General features: G+C 34.6%; 1 protein-coding gene across 5 annotated transcripts in view; it reads left to right on the top strand.

The window, feature by feature from the left end:
* The window catches only part of DIP-kappa (Dpr-interacting protein kappa), a 99,811-nt gene that overhangs the window by 72,362 nt on the left and 6,914 nt on the right, over positions 1–20,535 (top strand). For 4 of the 5 annotated variants that reach the window (XM_089463493.1, XM_089463496.1, XM_089463492.1 and 1 more), the window contains exons 3-12: positions 2,230–2,271; positions 2,460–2,665; positions 3,498–3,563; positions 3,633–3,672; positions 3,746–3,901; positions 3,980–4,108; positions 6,830–6,967; positions 11,836–12,000; positions 12,811–12,870; positions 13,761–13,847. In XM_089463493.1, coding sequence (XP_089319619.1) covers positions 2,230–2,271; positions 2,460–2,665; positions 3,498–3,563; positions 3,633–3,672; positions 3,746–3,901; positions 3,980–4,108; positions 6,830–6,967; positions 11,836–12,000; positions 12,811–12,870; positions 13,761–13,847 — 1,089 coding nt within the window. The remainder of the gene's footprint in view (positions 1–2,229; positions 2,272–2,459; positions 2,666–3,497; positions 3,564–3,632; positions 3,673–3,745; positions 3,902–3,979; positions 4,109–6,829; positions 6,968–11,835; positions 12,001–12,810; positions 12,871–13,760; positions 13,848–20,535) is intronic. The other variant, XM_089463495.1, reaches the window with a different exon arrangement.

Below are 20,535 nucleotides of genomic sequence, written 5' to 3'. Positions count from 1 at the left end.
GAAATATTACGAATAAAGCGCCGTCTATTAAAACGAGATATTATATCTACTATATTACAAGGTCTATCATATAATCTTAATCCATCTCAGAGTTTGTAAGGAGCCACACATGTGTTGTTTAGCTATTTCTATTGTACTATTTCCTAGGATGTATGTCTGCATCTCTGTATACTTGTATGTACATGCCTGAACATATATACTTAAAACATTTGCCAAATATCGCATCTAACACTTTAACTGAAATTCATAACACGCAGCTGGCATTTGCTGTCTTCACCTGCTTATCTAGCATTACGCAAATGCTCAGACAAATCGCCTGGCAAAGCAAAAAGCTGATGAAAAAAAAAAAAAAAAAAAAAAAAAAAAATTACTCATTAAATTGCAAGCTCGACATTTGCGAAAAAAAACTTGTGAAGGATAAAAATAAAAAAAAAAATGGTGCAAGTGCAAGTGCTATGACAGGTGAAATAGAATAGAGGGTGAGAGAGAAAGAAAGCGCGGGAGACACCCTACTGCAATGGGGAGCTCGACGTATTACCCTTTACACCCGAAAAAACAGAGCGCCCATCTAGACGAAAAACGTGCTAAAACGTAAATCAACAGCGAAAATCGTGTTGAGCATTTTTCGCTATCCCCCTCCCCCCAAAAAAAGGAAAACAGAAAAATAGAGCAGGGAAAACGAAGAAAAAGCATAAACAGGAGTTGCTACGAACTGAAGGGGGCCGGAGGAGCAACCGGGAGAAGCTGGACTCGAAAGTTGAAAAGTGGCAAAAGTCCAGAGGGAATTGGAGATTGGACATGGCTTTTGGCGACGACCCCCAGCTAGTGGGCAGGAGCGGGGCGTGGCGCAAGGGTTTGCAGCTGCTCTAGCTGCCGACTCCTGTCTCCTGTCGCCTTCGCAACGTAATTCAATATGCAATGCCGTGCTAAAAGCTGTAAAAATGCTTAAGCGTTTTTCAATTTACCAGTTTTATTTTACGAACAGCTTTTCCAGCTAACACAGCCACACACACACACAGACAAACACACAGACATTGACCGGAATGAGATTTGCAGCTAACTCAAATTTCTTAAATGTTTTGTCGAACATTTGCAAGTGGCCGTTGCTTGGGGCAGAGAGCAGAAGTGGAAACTTCAGCAGTTTTGTAACGTGCAATGACATTCGACACGGCAGGTTGATGTCCTTAAAAGCTGACTTGACTTGGACAATAACTGCAGAGCCCATTAAGGGAGGGGTGGGCCATAAATGGAGCACAGCGACTAATTGCATTCTCGCTACTTCATAGATTTGCGAGATATTGCACCACGGTTTGACTTAAATGAATTTGATTTTAAATCATTAATTAATGTATCTAATTAAAATATATATATAATATGTGTGTTAATATTTAAGAAAGAAAAGGGGTTTATTAGAGACTGAAATTACATTCGCTGGCATTCTCGTCTTATAAAGAGTTCAGATTTTCAAGGACCCACAAAGACAAAAAAAAAATTTTTTTGTTTTCAATTCAATAAAGACTTTATTCATTATCAATTCTATAAATTCTAGATATGAGGAGTGCAAATATATGTACTCTGGAAGAAAACGATAACCACTCTTCATATTTAAAATAATATAATAATTTTGGAAGTTATTATAGACTTCAAATTAATATCTACAGTACAAGGCAGAACCTTAAATTGATATATATATTCAAGTGCGATATTTTCTACTATTAACAATGAAATAAATAATGTTTTTTAATAAATCCATTTTGCAATATCCTGTCGAAAATTGTAATTCATACAAGTCCCCAACCTCTGGCCACATAACAAAATATTTCCTGTAATATGAAACTTTTTGTTCCTGTCCTGGCTCTCACAGGGCGAAAACTGCAAACGCTGCAATTTGCGACGAAAAACAATTAAACTTGAACTTTTGTCACCGAGAAAGAAACAAAAACTACAGAAAATAAAAAACAATAAAAACGCAGCACAAACTGAAAGAGCAGCGCGAAAATTGTCGCATCAGCAAAAATAAGGCGACAGCAGCAGAGTCCGCACAGAGTACAGGACAGGACACGGCAGGACGGAAAGTTTTTGCTCCTAGTTGGCGCTAATTAATTTTTATTTATTACGTATACGAACGGGCAGCCAGCGAATGCGGCTATTCAGCCAATGAAATTATTTGACCACACAACCAAAAAATATAATTAAATTTTCTAACAACCTTTCCTCCTTCCTTTGCAGGCAAACATGCTCGCGTGGACCCACAGCAAACGGCACTGGACGGTAATTAATATAACATATAAGCTGTATTATTTGATTTGCAGTCGAGCAGTATGTATACGCAATGTGCGCTAGCGAGAGTCTGCACAAGTGCAAGAAAGAAAATATTATTTGACATTTGTGAGGAAAATCGAATGTCATTCAAAGAAGCTTTGAATTAACTGAGAGTCATTTTGTTTGAACTTTCACAGATGCGGACATGCCCCGATTTGCGGAACCCATTGCCAATGTGACCGTCTCCATTGGCCGCGATGCACTGCTCGCCTGTGTCGTTGAGAATCTAAAGGGCTATAAAGTGGCCTGGGTGCGCGTCGATACCCAGACAATACTCTCCATACATCACAACGTGATATCACAAAATAATCGCATCAGTTTGACCTACAATGATCATCGATCGGTAAGCATTCGCAGAAGATATTTACATTGATTTTTGATTCAATATTTTTATTATTTTAAGTATAAAAATGTGTTCAGTATTTATTATAGAGTTTTTGAAGTATAATTTGAAGACAACTGATTTCGAATATCATTTAAGAAAATAAAACTTCATTTCAATCTAAAATTATTAAACTAAATTAAAATATATGTATACATTTTTAAAATTTTATCGGTATTAATCTGTTTATTTAATGTATCTATTTATTTATGATAAAAAATAATGATAAATAGATATAATTGTTATTTAACTTAATATAATAATTTTGTATACTAAATATATATTTATTTATTTATGAAAAAACAATGATAAATACAATTGTTTTAAATATTATTTTTACTTAATATATTTTTTTTATAATAAAAAATCAATGATAATAATAATGATAAATATAATTGTATAATCTATATAGATTTTTTTCCTTGGTTCGTTCTATTAATTGATCGTATTTATATATTCATATTCTTTTTATAATAACTAATCTGAATAATAATTATATCTAAAAATCAAAAGCAAAAAAAAAAAAAAATTATAAAAAAAAACAACAACAACAAACATTTACTCAATTTATAATTTTAAATTATTGAAAAAATAGTTAAAAGTTTGCATGTATGTAGTTAAGTCTTGTATTTTCAATCATAATTTAAAATTAATATTAAAAAAAATATATATTTTAAAAATAAAATATTGAATTATTTTCTTAAATATTCAGTTATATTTAAAATGTTACTTACAATTAATTCAAAGTTGAATTAAGCTTTTTTTAATATATCTTAAACTTTCCCTATATCAGTGGTATTTGCATATCAAGGAGGTGGAGGAAACAGATCGCGGCTGGTACATGTGCCAGGTGAATACTGTAAGTTCGTGAAGTCTGTCTTTAAAGAGCAAAGAAGTTGAATTGATTTGTGCCCGTTGTTCGTTGTAGGATCCGATGCGTTCGAGGAAGGGCTACCTGCAGGTGGTGGGTAAGTAGATTGGGCAGAGCCATGCGCTGACAGCTGGACCGCAAGGCACATAACTGATTCTTTGTCGACGCAGTGCCACCCATGATAGTCGAGGGCATGACCAGCAATGACATGGTCGTCCGGGAGGGGCAGAATGTGTCGCTGATGTGCAAGGCGCGCGGCTATCCGGAGCCCTACGTCATGTGGCGACGCGAGGACGGCGAGGAAATGCTAATTGGCGGAGAGCACGGTGAGTAAACAGCCACGCATCTCACAATCACAATCCCTGCACGCAATTCATCTCCTCAATGCGCTCTCCCCCACACAGTCAATGTCGTCGATGGCGAGCTGCTGCACATCACCAAAGTGAGTCGTCTCCACATGGCGGCCTATCTCTGCGTGGCATCCAACGGTGTTCCGCCATCGATTAGCAAGCGCGTCCATTTGCGAGTTCAATGTGAGTATTTCCAGCGACGAACTTTCGTATGAGGGCTTATATAGAGATCAATTAAATAATTACAGTTCAATTAAAGAAACATAGTTTTAAATAATACAAATTGTTGGCATTAAATTACATACAAAAAAATCTAGGCTAAGAGCTCTTTTTTACAGTTATATAATAATTTATATATTCAATAATTTAGTTTACTTTTTTATTCATGCATACTGATTTTGTTTGTTAGTTAAATCAAAAATTAAAAAAAAAAAAAAAAAAATTGTAATATTTATTTTGTATATTCATTAATATGCTTTACTATTTTATTTATTATTAATTCATTTAAAGATTTATACAATTCATTTAAATATTAGCAATATTTGTAAAGTTTATTTGTTTATTTTTAATTTGTGCTCTGGTTCTTTGTTAATTTCTTAGTTAACATTTTTTATGTAATTATATTTTTGCATATTTGATTTCATCTCTTATTTTATTTAATATTAAGTTTAATTGCTTTCTTCTTAAATTTAATTAATTGTTTTTTTCTCTATTTATAAATAAATTTGAAAATGCGTTTCCTTAGTCATTTAGATATATGTTTATTTTTTAGGTTTTTTTTTTTTTAAATTAATAATTAAAATATATATTTGCTTTTTACTAATTCACTTAATTTTATTTTCATAAACATTTGTTTATTTTATTTTACATTTTGCTTATTTAATTGTAATATTTCGTAATTACTTTAATTTAATTTATTCACTTAAAAAATTATTTATTTATTATTATTTTTATTCATTTACTATTTTTGATCATTAGTTTATCTATATTATTTATTATTCTTGGCTCAGTCGTTTATCTTTCTTTGGTCCATTTGAAGTCCAATTAATGCAAACAACTTTACCGTTAACGAATTGTGCAACATACAATTCTTATATTCAGTTGGACGTGAGGTAACGCGTTAAATCCATTTGGGGGCTACAAATGTTATGCAACATTTATGTGACGTTGGGTCCATGCGCGTTGTTAAATGCGTAAAATACACACACTCGCACACACACAAACAAAGCTATGCAGCCCCCGCCCTACCCCTTCTCCTCTTTGTGCCGCTTGGCTGTTGCTGCCTCGGGGCAATAACCGCAGCGTGTCCTCAACATTGGCACACGAAAATAGGAGCCCAGCGCTGCCGACTGGCCGGACGGGGCAGCAGCCTGGGGCAGGAATCTGGGGGCAGGAGGCAGTGCTTCGAGGTGCACTCACTTGGCCGAAAATCGACCAAAGCTGCAGTCACGTTAAATTAATTTACCTGTGCGTCTGTATGAGCGCATGTGTGTGTGTGTGTGTGTGAGCGTGTGCGTGTGCGTGTATTTGTTGTGTGTATGCGCTCATTTCGCCTTGTTTGTGGGCGTTTTGTTTGTTTGTTTGTCAGCAGGTGTTATTTTGTGCCCCAGTGCTGTGTACGTGGCGAAAATGCGTTGCCAATGCCATCAGAGTGCTTCTGTTGTTACTGCCACACACACACATACACCCATACACCCATACATAGCTAGCGGCCATTGCAGCAACAAAAGCTATTTACACACACCCAGGCACAATCTCACGCTTAACAGGCGCACTTTTAATGACCGAATGCATTTTAATCCAAAAACAGTTTGCAAACTCACGTAAAATCCAAGCGAAAATTGCTTTTGCAAAATCTCTGATGGAAATTGAAAATTTGTTGATCAGCAAAAATATCGCTTATATACACAGCTATACTATTGCCAAAAGTCCATCAAAGTTTATAGAGTCATAAATGGGATCGGAATTCTATAATTTGCAATGAAGAAACGTGCAGAACATATATTTAATTGCTTACGTTTATAATATATTGGAATATTTGTATATGTTTGGGTATTTTCCTTTTCAAATTTACCATGCCTTAGGAGAGAGCAATTAACCATTGACTAGCTTCTGCTGATGTCCCATTACTATTCAAAGAACTTATAAGACTAATGAATTTACATCTGACTACAGTTCATTTATTCCCAATATTATATTCTATTAAAAAGTTCACAGTTCACACCTAAATACTTTGGTACAGCTTACAAATTATTATTGGCTCAAATTTTGTAATAAAATATGTTTTGATTGTGTTCATGAACATGCATGAACATAGAAATATGATAAGTATGCCCAACATGGAGTCTTACAAACTCAGCGATAAGATAATGATATGTAATAGGCCACACTCACAATAGATGCACTAGATTAAAGGGTTGACAATATGCATAAGTCTGGTCCATTTATTATTATTTTAATAAGTAAGAACACTAAAATCTGACTCGGCCGACTGCATATTACTCAAATAGTAAAAAGCCTAATGGACGAGCGAAATAATATATAGGTTAGTGGGACGACTTGATAAATGTGTTTTTCTCACATAATTTAAAAAGGTAACTGTAATATGTAGCTATATAAAATATATTTATATTATTTAATAAATATGCAATTTATGAATAATTGAATATATATTTTGAAAATGCATTTTAAATAAATAAAAATAGGTAACTGTGAACATATTTATTTATATATATATTTTTTTTTATATTTTAAATATTTTAATGTTATTTAGTTACATGTTTTTTGTATCTATAATTAATGATTTAAATAAATATATTTTCTAAATAAATATTCTTGCCTCTATCAACAGCTTTAGAAATATGCCTTCTAATTCTAAAATACCTTTGCTCTGACATTTTTCAGTTCCGCCCATGCTGTCCATACCAAATCAGCTAGAAGGCGCCTATTTGGGCCAGGACGTCATGCTGGAGTGCCACACTGAGGCATATCCGGCCTCTATTAACTACTGGACGACGGAACGAGGCGACATGATAATATCAGGTAAATGTTAAATGCCAGCCAGCTTTTTAAGCTCTACTTACTGGCAACGTTGTGTGGTTGACTCTATGTGTATATACTCTGTGCAGAAGTGTGTATGGTTGTGTAGGCATATGTGAAATAACTCCAATCTTGACCAAAAGCGGGGGGCCTTTGCATTGTAGCCCGGTTTATTATGTGGACGAGCGTTTGTAAATGAGCTTAAAATGTAATCAACATGCTGTGCGGCCAAGGCCAGAATATTGCGCCTGAAAATTGTCATGTAAAATGGCAAAAATTAAAACTCGCATCACGGCGTAAGCCCAAAAAATAAGTTAAGCCGCTGACGTTGCCACACACAGTCAGTGCCACTGCCACTGCAACTGCCACTGCCATTGCCAGAGGCAACTGAGGCAGAGGCAACTGCAACTGCAACTGCAACTGAAATGAAAACAAATGAAAATCCATTGGCAAACAATGACGTGGGGTGCTGCTCCTGCTGCTCCTGCTGTGGCGATTTCTTTTTTGCATTACTCATACGCACTGAGTGACAGGCATTCGAAAAACATGCACAGCAACTGTTGAGCTGTTAATGTCACATTGTAGAGCTTTAAAAGTGATTGTCTGCATCGCTGCTATGCTTGACAGCTGACGGCGCCTGCAGCTCTAAGAATCCAGCCAGAAAGCGCATTTAAAGGCGAAAGGGCCAACTGCACCGCGGCCTAGCTGAAAAGCTGCTTAAGTACTTAAATGTTCCTTCTTTTTGCTTCTCATGGTAGTTGAGAGCTTCTGTACTTGCCGGCTTTAACAAATATACATACATATATACATACATATATCGACTTTTAATCATATTTTTTGTAATCTGATAAATATATCTGATAAAACCCATTTGTCATATTTTAAGATATTTATATATATCTTAATAAGTATCTCTTATTTTATTCAGGAACAAAAATGTTTTTTTTTTTTTTTTTTTTTTTTTTTTTTTTTTTTACATATAATCGATTATTCGATTTACTAAATGAAATGTTTACGCTGACTTAAGCAAATACTTTTACACACAGTCAAGTCCCGACAATTCAAAATGGCTAGGGAATCAGATTTTTTTTTCGATTTACACAGAAATTCAAATTATCGGGATTCGACTGTATTTATAAATTTTCTTTCATTTTCTTCTTTTCTTTATCCGAAAATGCAATGCTTATATATTTGAAAAATTTTATGAGTCGCCATCATGCAGGATTGAAGCCTATAGGCAACTGCAACATGTGTAAGAGAAAGAGCGAGAGGGAGAGAGAGAGAGATTCAGAGAGATGCAAAAGTCTTGTAGTTCAGTTTTACCTGCCGCTCTTTCAGCAGCTGCAGGTATGCAGCACTGGCGCTTAATTCGATTTTTATTTTAAATTTATCTTTCACATTATTTCTATGTTGAATACTTATTAAAAGAAATATTTAAGTTTTATTAATGACAGATCAACATCAATATATACATAGTTTAACTAAACAATTTGTTATACATATATATCAAAATAAAATATGTATGTATATAAATATTAATATATGCAAATGAACATTTAATTACTGTAAAAACGACCTCAGGCACACATTTAATTAATACAAACAATCTGAGCATAATTGGAACATAAGCAACGTGCATGCCTATAATCACGCATACCTACATATTTATAGTGGAAACATGTGTATCAATCTGTCTCTGAATCTCATATTTTACTGATTACCATATTCGCAATTCGCTTTAATTGATAACTAATTAAATTACAGCAAAGTTTGCTGCAAAACAATTGCTTTTAATTGATCACTGAGCTGTGGCAGAGTGGGTCGAGAAATGTAATATGGTATATAAGCAAAAACTGGAAATCGCATTTGGTAAATATTATATCGATAATGGAAACGGAATTGAATTGATAAATATGATAGCAGCTAAAAACTATATCAGATGAGCCAAATATTCACACAGGCAGATAAACAGATAGACAGATGTTAGAAATATTATGTTGCAGCGGAAATTATTTGAACATAATCACATTGGCAAACACACACACACACCCAGGCGAGGGCCAAAAGGATAAACTCAGCTCAGTTGTGTACCGTCAAAATAAATGAAAATTGAATATAATTAAAATGTCGCAGGCTTAAATGCAGAAATCAATAAAACTCATATAGAAAAAAATCATAGCATACTTTTCAGGGCAAAATATTCATGGAACCCAAAAGAGCTAGCATTCAGCTGTTGTTTTTTTTTCTATTCTTCTTTTATGATTCTCAGCTGATGACTCAGCTATTGCGAGTCATGAGCATAGAAATTATAATAGCTAGACTAACATGCTTATATCTTATTTTTATGCTTAAATGCTATTTGTTTGTTCGATATGCCACACACACCCACACACAAATATATATAAGTGACACGACATTCTGGAGTATGCGTGTGTGTGTGTGTGTGTGTGTTGGGCAAATTATAGCCCAGGTTGTAGAGACATTTCATATGCACACACGCATAGGCAGCAAACAAAACGCGAGCTGCAGATATGAACATTTTCGGTGGCGTCGCGCATGATGCATGGCAAACAGACACCAAAAACTTTTTGGGTAATAAATTTTAAGCGATTCCGCAGTGAAACGCATGGAAACTAGTATGGATGTATGCGTAAGTGTGTGTGTGTGTACCGCTGAAGTAGGGTGGCCAAAGAGACTAGGAAAAGAAAGTTATCTAGTTCAGTTTGCAGATTGAAAATTAAGAAGTGGTTCAAGCTAAAGAAGAAGCGCAACATACATGAAATCAAGAGTCGATGAGACAGTTGGAAATATATTTGAATTGAATTGTAAATATGAATGGAAAAGAAGAAGTGAATAAAATAAAAATAATTAATACTTATTTATAATAAATATAAAAAAAAAAAAAATAATTAAAATTTTAAAAGTAGACAAACAGTTACTGCTATATATGTAAATGTAGTTATATATGTATATACATATATGCAAATTATTTAAAAATGGATAATGACAGAAATAACTATATATAGCTGGAAATGATGCAGAGCTAAGACTCATTTGAATATATAAAAAAAATGCGAATATAAAAATTAATAAAATTGTGCTCACATATGTATATAGCGAGAGAACGAGAGGGATATAGACAGAAAGAGGTATACATATGTGTGTAAATAGCTAAGCTTAGGAAAAATAATTCTCTGAAGTTACCAGAGCTGCAATCTAATACCTGAGATAAGGAAGGAAATATGGCATTCTCTATCTCTCAATATTTTCAATGAAATATTTTATATTTTCAAATATAAATATTACATATATTTCATAAATTTTTTCAGTTATAAATCATAAATTTCTTTACAGTTTGGTTATGCTCATGTTGGTGCTTGTTTATTTAGGTCCGTGTAATTATTTAATATTTACATATAAAATAACATTTCGAATTAATACAGATTCAGGTATTAACTACAATTATTTATATAGCCAAAGGCAAATTATGTGCCATGTAAAATATAGAATTATAAAGGACATCATCATTTAATGGGTATGCGTGTTCTCCCCTCCCCTCTCATATGCACGCTCTTTCCGATATCTTTCAATGCTGTCTCAATTCTAACCCAATTCTGCCCAAAAGGAGCCCAACAACTTGTCAAACAGCCCTCTCGGCAACTGTCGCTGGCATATGCCATTTATCACAGACTTAGTCAGGGACAGGACAAGCAATTCTCTCACAGACTACCGCTGATGCATGCCACAGTCAGCCCGACAAAAAAAAAAAAAAAAAAAAAAAAAAAAATATAGAAAAAAAACAAGCAACTTCTGTTTTATGTCCCAATATCGAATGGCGGTGTATTAAAAGTATAAAGTTGCGCCGAATCGCATATGTCGAGGTCTCTGCTGCTGCTGCTGCTGGAGCTCTGCTGCCTTTGATTATGAGTTAAATTATATATTTGCGTGTCGGAGCGGCTTATAATACCGCACGAAAAGTATCTGAGAAACTGCGGCGTCACAAAAGGTGACTGACTATAAAAAAACCGAAGAAAAAAAAAAAAAAAAAAAAACAATGAACAAGAAAAAGAAAGAGGAACATGCATGTGCCGCAACGCAAATTGTTTTTGCCAAAAGACATTTGTCACACACACACACATATACAGACACACATGAGCCCACACACACTTTGAGGCAACACATGGCGTTTGAGCAACATGCGATATCGCCTTACACTGCGCCAAACAATCAAACTGAAATTAAGTTTATATATTTAATGCTTCTACTTATGCCCAATATAGTATTTCTCTATATACCTGAGCCTAGGCTAGACCTGAAAAAAAGAACATAAAAATAGGCAGCGAAATTAAAGCCAACGCGGAAGAAGCAGAAAAAATAAACTTGGAAGAAGCAGGAAAAAAAAAACGTAAAGAGCATTGAACAAAAGTTTTTCTTTTAGATTTTCACTGATTAATGAGAAAAGTTTTATTTAGTTCAGGGCAGAGGGAACACCCCTACTATTGAACTACGGCAGTTTTAATTACACATACACGCAGATGGCTAGAGTGAGCGGCAGGGAAAGAGAGAGAGAGGGGGAGAAAGAGAGAGTGAGGGACAAGCGAGGCGAGAAGCGCGTAATTAGTTTGAGTTGCCATTGAAAACACACACACAAACACACAAGCAAACAAACACACACATACAGGGAGGAACTAAGAAATGCAGGTGACATTAATTAATTGATTTATTTTGTCTTTGCTCTTAAAGTTTTGTGTTTGTTAAGCTAAACTTTAAAGCTGTAATTTTTTTTGTAAATTATATATATGTATATTTTTATATATATTTTCATGTTGAATTTCATTCAAATTGTCGGTTTCTCTCTGGTTTTATTGCAGACACTTCCCGGGCGGGCGATAAATACGAGACCACATCAACCGTCAGCGGTTATACGAAATATATGAAGTTAAAAATTCGCGCCGTTGGCCCGAACGATTTTGGCACCTATCGCTGCGTGGCAAAAAACTCGCTGGGCGAAACCGATGGCAACATTAAGCTCGACGGTGAGTGACAAACGCACACATGCACATATATATACATTTCGCATATACATTTAACTGTTGTATTTTTTTTTTTTTTTTTAACTTTCAACTATTTTTTTAATTTACTGCAATTTATTTGCTGCATTTGTGCAGCAGCCATAAAAAATTTCTTCGCATTTTTCATCAGTTTAAGGTTTTTTCGTTTTTTCTGGTTGTCAAAGAGTTGACATTATTTAAATACCATAAAGTATTCTTATAGTTTCGTATATTTTATAACAGTTGTCAAATGAGCAGTTTATATTTTTAAAGAAATAATATTTAATTTTTTATCCATGATTTATTTTTCACAATTATTTTAAAAACGACTGAAATAGTTTTTTGAAGGCATCATAAATTTATTTGTACATATTAAATATTTATTCTGAAAACTCAAATATTTTAGTAGTTTGAAATATAATTCATTTCAGCTCTTTAAGCTATTGAATAAATAAGTAAAAAAATACATAAGTAAACAAATAAATAAAAATAATTATATTATATTTATTATATTATTCATTATATTGTAGTTGATTAATTTTGTTTATTGCGTAAAGTTTTCTTCTGTTATTTTAAAATTATTTATTCAAAAATTAATTATTTTAATATTTTTAATATGTTTTTAATTATAAAAGATATATTTTTGTTTTACAGTATATTAAATTTCATATAAATATTTTTTTATTGGAACATATTTGTTAAAAAAAAAAATTTTAATTGTCTATATCCTCGGTACACCACATCTAAATCAATATTAAAATGTAAATTTTTTCCAATTTTGATTACGTACCACAGAAATGCCCACGCCCACAACAGCAATAATATCCGAAATGGCCATGTTGAATCGAAGCTATGGTAAGTGCAGCCAAAGGCCTTTGCTTTTGTTTCTCAGTCTGGAAACAGTCAAAGGCTGTGCTAAATGTTTATTTAACAACTATCATAAGGCACCCATTCACCACTCACTCAACCTTCGTCTAAATTGATTTTGCATAATTTTCTATTTATCAACTTTGTGCACCGCAAATCATCAGCACTCAACGACTTCAAAAATAACTCAAAAAAAAAAAAAAAAATAAATAAATAAATAAATAAATGTTTTATTAATTTCAGTAGAATTGTGTGTATAGAAGCTTTAAAGTAATTTTCTGACTAAATTCTCTTCCATCAAGAGCTTCAAAAATATTTCCAGCAAACTCTGGACAAAGTCCCTTAACTGACGTTCCACTCGTAACGTAAACCCTTTACCATGTTTCTCTACCTCAGACACTTTCTTCCTCTCTCTCCATCTCGCTCATTCCCATTGGCTTGCATGCTATTTTCTGTGTGCATTTTTTTTTTTTTGCTTGTCTTACCATATTTACTTTACTTTTGTTTGTTTGCCATGTTTGCGCTCCTCTCTCGCAGACGTCTATTAAATGCAAATAAATGCAAAAATTAAATAAAAATACTTGGAATACTATTACGTCTATATATTATACGTTTTTATACGGCTTTTTCTTATGCTTTGCCCAACCTGTTCAGCTCGCTTGCTGACTATTTCTTTCATGTTGCCTGCAAAACAAAATCACGAAATTTTCAGCAACAACAAAATGATAATAAACAAAACTCCAACCGTCATTATTCATATACCTCGTGCCGTGCCAGAATCACGTCCAACTCTTACACACTCTCTCTCTCTATTTCTCTCTCCCTCTCTCTCACTGTCTGTCTTGCTGATTCTTGCTGCATAAAATTATAAAAAAAAGACGGCAAGAGACGTCATAGAAATAAATTTGAGTCGGCTAACGCTTTGCCTGATTACGGGGTTGAGGAGTGGCGTGACGGTGCTCAAGGTAAGTACATGGCTACGAGTATGGCCCACACCTATCTATCTATCTGTCTACCTACACACCTAAAGATACAAAAAGGAAAGCTCGGCTCTTTGTGCTCGGCCAAGTTATACAGCTGCATCTGCCTTTTTGATAGCCATCGCTGCACTTTTTCATCATTTTCACACAGTTTTCCAGCCTCCGTATTCCTCTCCCTGTCTCCTTCTCTCTCTTTGGCATTTTCTTTTCATTCATTTTGTATATATTTATGGTTTTTTTTTTTTTTTTTTTGTATATATATTTCAAGTGCGTCGCCGTTGGCTTTCCCCGTGTTGCCAGTTGCCATAATGCAAAACTTATAATAGCTCTTTTGGCTTTTTGTTTGGGCCATGGCCAAGTGTTTGGCGCCAACGTTAAAAATTAATTAAATTTCCTTGACGTTTGCATTTCATAGTTGTTGTAGTTATTATTTTTTATTTTTATTTCTTTCCTTTATTTTCCATTTTCTATTTTCCATTTTCATTTCATGTTTAGCTGCAAATACGCAATGCACTTTATTGCCATTCGCCTTCTTGCAGCCAGGCGCTGCATCTCAGATTTATAAAGTGCCACAAGCATAAAGCGCACAACTAACAACCAGATGAAACTGAAGAAGAAAACGAAGAAGAAGAGCAGAGGCAGGCAATCAACAGTGAGCGAAAGGGGGTGTTGGCCCTCTCAAAGCAATAAGTTGTTGAAAGTTTTAGCCGTTTTATTGAATGACTGAAAAGAGCTGAACGATTTGTAGTTTTATTTGCCAACTGTACTGAGCAAATAAATTAGCTAGCCTGGTTAGAGCCGGCGAGCTTATTTAAGATGTTGTATGAAAATAAACTGAAACCAAAATTAAGCAATTGTCAAAGTTTGAAATTGTGTAGGTAGCAAAACTACATCAATACAAATTGTACGCAATTAATAAATTAAGCAGTTTTGGGAACCTTTTATTTCTGGTAGTTGTTATTTTCATTAATTTATTTTATTTATTTTTTTTAACCTAGATTTCTTAAAATAATTTATATAATAAGGAAATTGCAAAAATGATATAAATTCTACATAGTTTATAAGTATTTTGGACGGGTTACTAAATATTATGATTTGGCAAAACGTACAAATTAATTTTTAAATAAATCTAAAATATTTTCACTCCTAAAAAACTCAAATTATTTATGAAAACTATAATTTTTTGCAATAACAGCCTGTATGCTTCTTTCCTTTATATATTCCCTATAATAGAAAAATTAAGTTTTGTTTGGTTTATGCTTTGTATACTTTGTATACATTATATACATAGATTACAGTTCAGCTCAAATTGCTGAAAATCATAAATTGTCCTAAATTATGCATATAGTAGTAGTAGGGCATAGCCTGAATATCATATCATATCGATAATTGAGACTTCTCTTTCAGCCCTTTTAAATATGCTTTATTTATATAATCGGTAATTGCCTAATTTTCTTGGTTAAACTGACGGACTAGACAGTTGAAGCAGAAAATAATTAAAATCTATGCTTTATTAGAGCTGCCTCATATAGATATGTTTCCTTAAGCAATATATTTGTATGCATTAGTAACCAGTGTATATATACTAGAACTGTCCTCCACTGATTTCGTTTTCAATATCTTAGTTGCTTGGCTGTTTATGGGTTTATGCATTGCAAGCGATCTAAACGTTTACCCAAAAATTGTTACAAACCGTTTAAATAGAAAAGCCACAAATCAATTTCGTGCTAATAACGCCGTCATTTCAATTAAAATGCGGGAAAAGTGCGTATTAATCTGATAACAACAAAATACTGACAACAACAAAAAATTGCAACAACAACGGCAGCTAACAGAATGAATAAAACGTACGGAAGCGGCAATGGAATGCAGTTCGCATGCTGCACATCAAACCAGCCACAAAAGCTAACCAACAAATTGGGGTAGGGGAGAGGAACGGCTGGTGGGGTATATTCAAGGGGGCGGCTAGGAGGAGGTGGTTAGTAAACTAAGCCACAAAATACAGCCGCAGAACACAACCTAGCAACAATTTATTTTGTATTTTATTCCATTTTCATTTCGAATGCACGCCAGACCTTAGCAGCGGGCCGTGAATGCTTCACACCGAAAATATACATACATATGTGTGTGTGCAAGAGAGGAGTATGATGTGTTTGGGTGAGAGCAAGCGCTTTGTGTGTGTGTGAGAGTCTCTTTGCTAAGCGTGCAAGAGAGCGTGGGAGAGCGAGTGTATGTGTGTGCATTTGTGATTGCCATGTATTTACATCGGTATGTGTGTGTGTGTGTGCTCGCTGCTCGTTTTACCGTTCAAATAAATCTGCTGCAATAAAAATGCCATCAATCGCATAGCCAAAATGCAACAGCACTCAGAGGCGGGCAACAGCTTAAACGCTGATTGACACTGACATTGTGACGCTGTCAATACCAATATCCACGTCTGTGCGGCCACAGGACACGCGTGTCCTGCCTCCGCTCCTTTTTTACTAAAAATTGTGCATGTCACAAATTAGTTGCGGAAAAAAAAACAAGACCAAACAACAAAACGCAACAACAAATTAGCCATAAATAGCGAGTGGTTTTATTGCGGTTTAAGCAACAAATTTTAATCCTTGGCGCAGCAAACAACGACAGCTACAACAACAGCACCAACAAGCGCAACAATAACAACATGGCTGGTTGACCAAAAATATTTGCGAGCAAAAATGTTGATTGCATTTAAAATGCAATTATTTAAGGCATGCGTCCGTGAAATGCCGCTCAACCGACTGCACTAATGAACTGGATCCGAGCTGAGCGAACGGAACTCCCGGTATGAGAATGAGAGAACGGGTGTGGGAGTGGGAGCGGGAGCATATCGCTTGTCTGGACAAAGGCTATGTGCAAACAGCAGACGAAGAGCTGGCAAACGCACTCGTGCATCGAAAGTCCCTTAAAAAAGAATGGAGCCAGAGCAAGAAGTAAAATGGAAAGAATAACAGGAGCAAAAAAAAGCTGTTCGCTTCGACTGCACAGTCGATAAAAACACTTGAGTTTGTTTTCAAAAGAAACCCGATACGAACAATAATCCCATTAAGCTCAATGAAAACAAATATGATGTAGCATTAAAATTGTATTCCTCTTATGTATATTCAGAATTAAAATTATTTATCGCATATAATGCAGACAGGAAGGTGTGTCGACCCAGTCGTCCATCCCACACATAGATATTTATTTGAATTTCGTTAGAAGCATGTATATTGTAATTAATAATATAAATGCATTACGTTAGCTTATATATGTATGTATATGCATGGATATATGTATATTTTTCTGTACGCTGCATTGGTTTCTGCAAGTTCATAAATACAGCTGTGGAATTGAAAGTAAACAAACGCGCATAGAATAAGCTTTACTCATTCCGACATAGAGTTATTTTAATAAGCAAGTAAGCCAAGAGAAGCGGTTGAGTTTTGATTATAAGAGAAGAGTTAATCAATCTCAGTGGGAAGATAAACAAAGAGCGTTGCTAATAGAATTTGCAAGCGTGCTTCTCTCACGCACACCTACAAATTCAGCCTGAGTGATAGATGTATGTATGTAAACGGCATAAGCGAGCAAACAGACTTAGCAATAAGCGCCTGGAAGACGTATTGAGTGCTTCTCTTATAGTTGCTGAGAGGATCCACAACCTCACACACACCAACATGATGAGTTGCCACGAATTACAATTGAGTGATAGTAACCCACGGAGCCTTTTAACAGTGTGGATTGCGAATGCCGATTTGCACGATCGAGTCTATTAGCAGTGACAGACTGGAGCGTTTCTCTTATAATTGCTAATAAGATCCACAGCCTAACACACATAAACAGAATGTTATGCGTAGATGGTCGGCAGCAAATACCGTTTTAATTGAGTTCTTATTGTTACTTATTTGAGCACTCACACTTCAGTTACTCAGTTGTCAACGAGCTTTTGCTTCGATCGGAGTTGTTGAAAGAAATAGGTGCATAGAGACAAAGTGATTATTATACTACATACATATACACATCCGAATATTATATTATGTGTGTAAGTAAGCAATATTTAACTTGATTATTAATTTCTTAAAAATCTCAAGTTTTATAAAATAATTTCTGACTCAAAAATAATTAAATAATAGAAATAATAATAAAATAAATTTAAAATTTGCTAGGCTTCTATATTTTTTCTTGAACACGCTTTAAGCAACAGTATATGGTAAATAAAATAATATAATATTTAGGTGAATTACTTGCTACTGGACTAACACACATTCAAATTGAAAGACCTTTATTGCAAAGCAACAGAACTTTCCGCAAAAGTCTTTAAATATTGATTTAAATCAGACCTCGAGTCGAGAAAATAAATATAAATTCATAAAAATAAATATTTTATTCAAGCTCCCATAAAAAGAAAGAAAAAAGCAAACAAACAGTGCCACAAAATGGCTTTTTGATTGATTTGCGATTGACAGCTTTGACGTAGAGCTTTCAGCCTTTTGTTTTGCCATCGTCGCCGCTTATAAATAAAACAAAAGGCACACACATAAATATATATAAATAAATACATATATGGGACCTATGAGCTAAAGTTGAAAAATCAGAACAAAGATGCGTGGCATAAACGAAAAAAAAAAAAAAAAATGGGGAATATTTATTGCCCTGAATTGGCATCGAATGAAATATGCCATCAAAATTGTCTGAATGTCGGCTCTGACACCTTTTCAATGTGTTCTCAATCAAGCGTGAATACGGGCACCCATATGCACACACTCTCTCACACACACACTCACGCATGATATTTATGTCTTTGACATCAATCAAAGGGCAATGCGAATTTCCGACTCAATTTTGCTTCGATAAACAGCTCAAGGCTGAGTTAGGCGTACGAATTTCGTGTGTGTGTGTGTGTGGGTGAGAGTGTGGATAAATGGGCATGTGTGTGTGTGCTGTTGCTTTGTTTGTTTGTCTTTTCGCTTCTCTCGATGCTCTTGAAATTGCTTGAAGTTGGCCCTATTTGAAGTATTTGCGCTTTGTCGAATCTATCACTTTATATTTATGACTTTGACTATAGTCAAAATCAACAACAGCAACAACAACAACAACGGTCCAAAATGGCCATATAAGCAAGAGCAGAACAGCAAATGTGACAACAACAAACAGCCAAAAGGACCACAAAAAGCCAGCAGGAAAATCAACGCAATGCGCGCTTAAATACCACTTTGTTGTTATTTATGACGCCAGCTGATGAAAAGCCAAATGCCAAAAGATTAAAAGCTGATAAAATATATTTAATAGCCCTCATATGTATGTACTTTCGGCCAGCCAACACTATGAACTTCCCAAATATATGTATCTGAGTGGCTGGGCACAGTAGTATGCAGGCGATGGCATAGAACAGAAGCATTTTTAATTTGCAAAATAAGTATAGAAAATTGAAATAACAGGATATGCAAAAGATTATTAAAAATATATATGAAATGAAGAAATTTTTAATGACAATTATTCATTAAAAAATATATATATATAATAATAATAAAAAAAATATATATAATAATAATAAAACAAATTCTTAATTTATTAATTTGTATAATGTTTTCGTTTTATATTATATATATTTTGACATAAAAATGAATTGTAAAAATATTTGAAATTTAATCCAATATCAGCGGCAAACATATTTTTAATTTCTAGCAAAATATTGTGCTGCAAAATTCAATTCCAAAGAAACAGCTATAATATAGATAAAATATTATGATTAAAAATAATTTTGATTATTTATTAATTAAAAATGCTGCAGATATAATTGCATTAGAGAACTCTTGGCTTCAATATTTCAATTTTCAATTTTGTACTTTTCAACACTACTCAGACCACTGTGCCTGCAATATATCAAACATTGACATGCGGTCAACAAAGTGCGTTCAATGACGTGCATAAAAACCAGAAGGACTGTGAGAGGGAGAGGAGGGCTTAGGGCAGGGGAGTGCAGGTTGTGGGGAATAGCACTCAATCAAGCGTGGAGACAGGGGACACACGCTGCCCCAGCTTTGGGTACATTGACTGTTCGCCACATAAAGACGCACAGAAGCAGCCAGAACGGTAAAATATTGTCGAGTAATCGCTGTCGAAACGCTCGTCGAATGCATTGACGCTATAAAGACACACAATGACGTTGTAAAAAGAAGAGAGAAGAAATAACAGTCAGATGGACAGGGAGACAGAGACAGACAGACGGAGAGACAGCGAGAATGAAAAGTGGGTGGCCAGCGAAATACGTATAAAAATGTTGAGAGGAGTCCGCGTGGCAAGCAAAAGATGTCAACAAGCAGCAAGCCGGAATGGAAGCCATTCGGATAGCGCTGGCTTAAGTGAGCTCCGTAAATAGAGCTGTTGACCAGAGGGAAAGGGGCGACTGAGCCAGTGAGAGAGACAGGGGCAATAGGGGCTGCGTGGGGTCAGTCCTTTAGCAGTTGAGCAGTTAATGTATATAGAAGAGGTCTGGATTGTTTGTGTAACATTTTCAGATGTTTGGCGTAAAAATTTTTCAGTATGTTTCGCTTGCTGAGACTTAGAATTTGAGATTAACACAAAAATGTTTAGAGGAGGCAGAAAAAAAAATTAATAATAATAAATACAGAATTACTATAAACACAATTTGCTAAGAGATATATTA

The sequence above is a fragment of the Drosophila arizonae genome, chromosome 3 (genome assembly GCF_054131065.1).
Source record: "Drosophila arizonae isolate 15081-1271.41 chromosome 3, UAZ_ARI_1.0, whole genome shotgun sequence".
NCBI lineage: Eukaryota > Metazoa > Arthropoda > Insecta > Diptera > Drosophilidae > Drosophila > Drosophila arizonae.
This window is presented reverse-complemented; position numbering and strand designations above follow the sequence as displayed.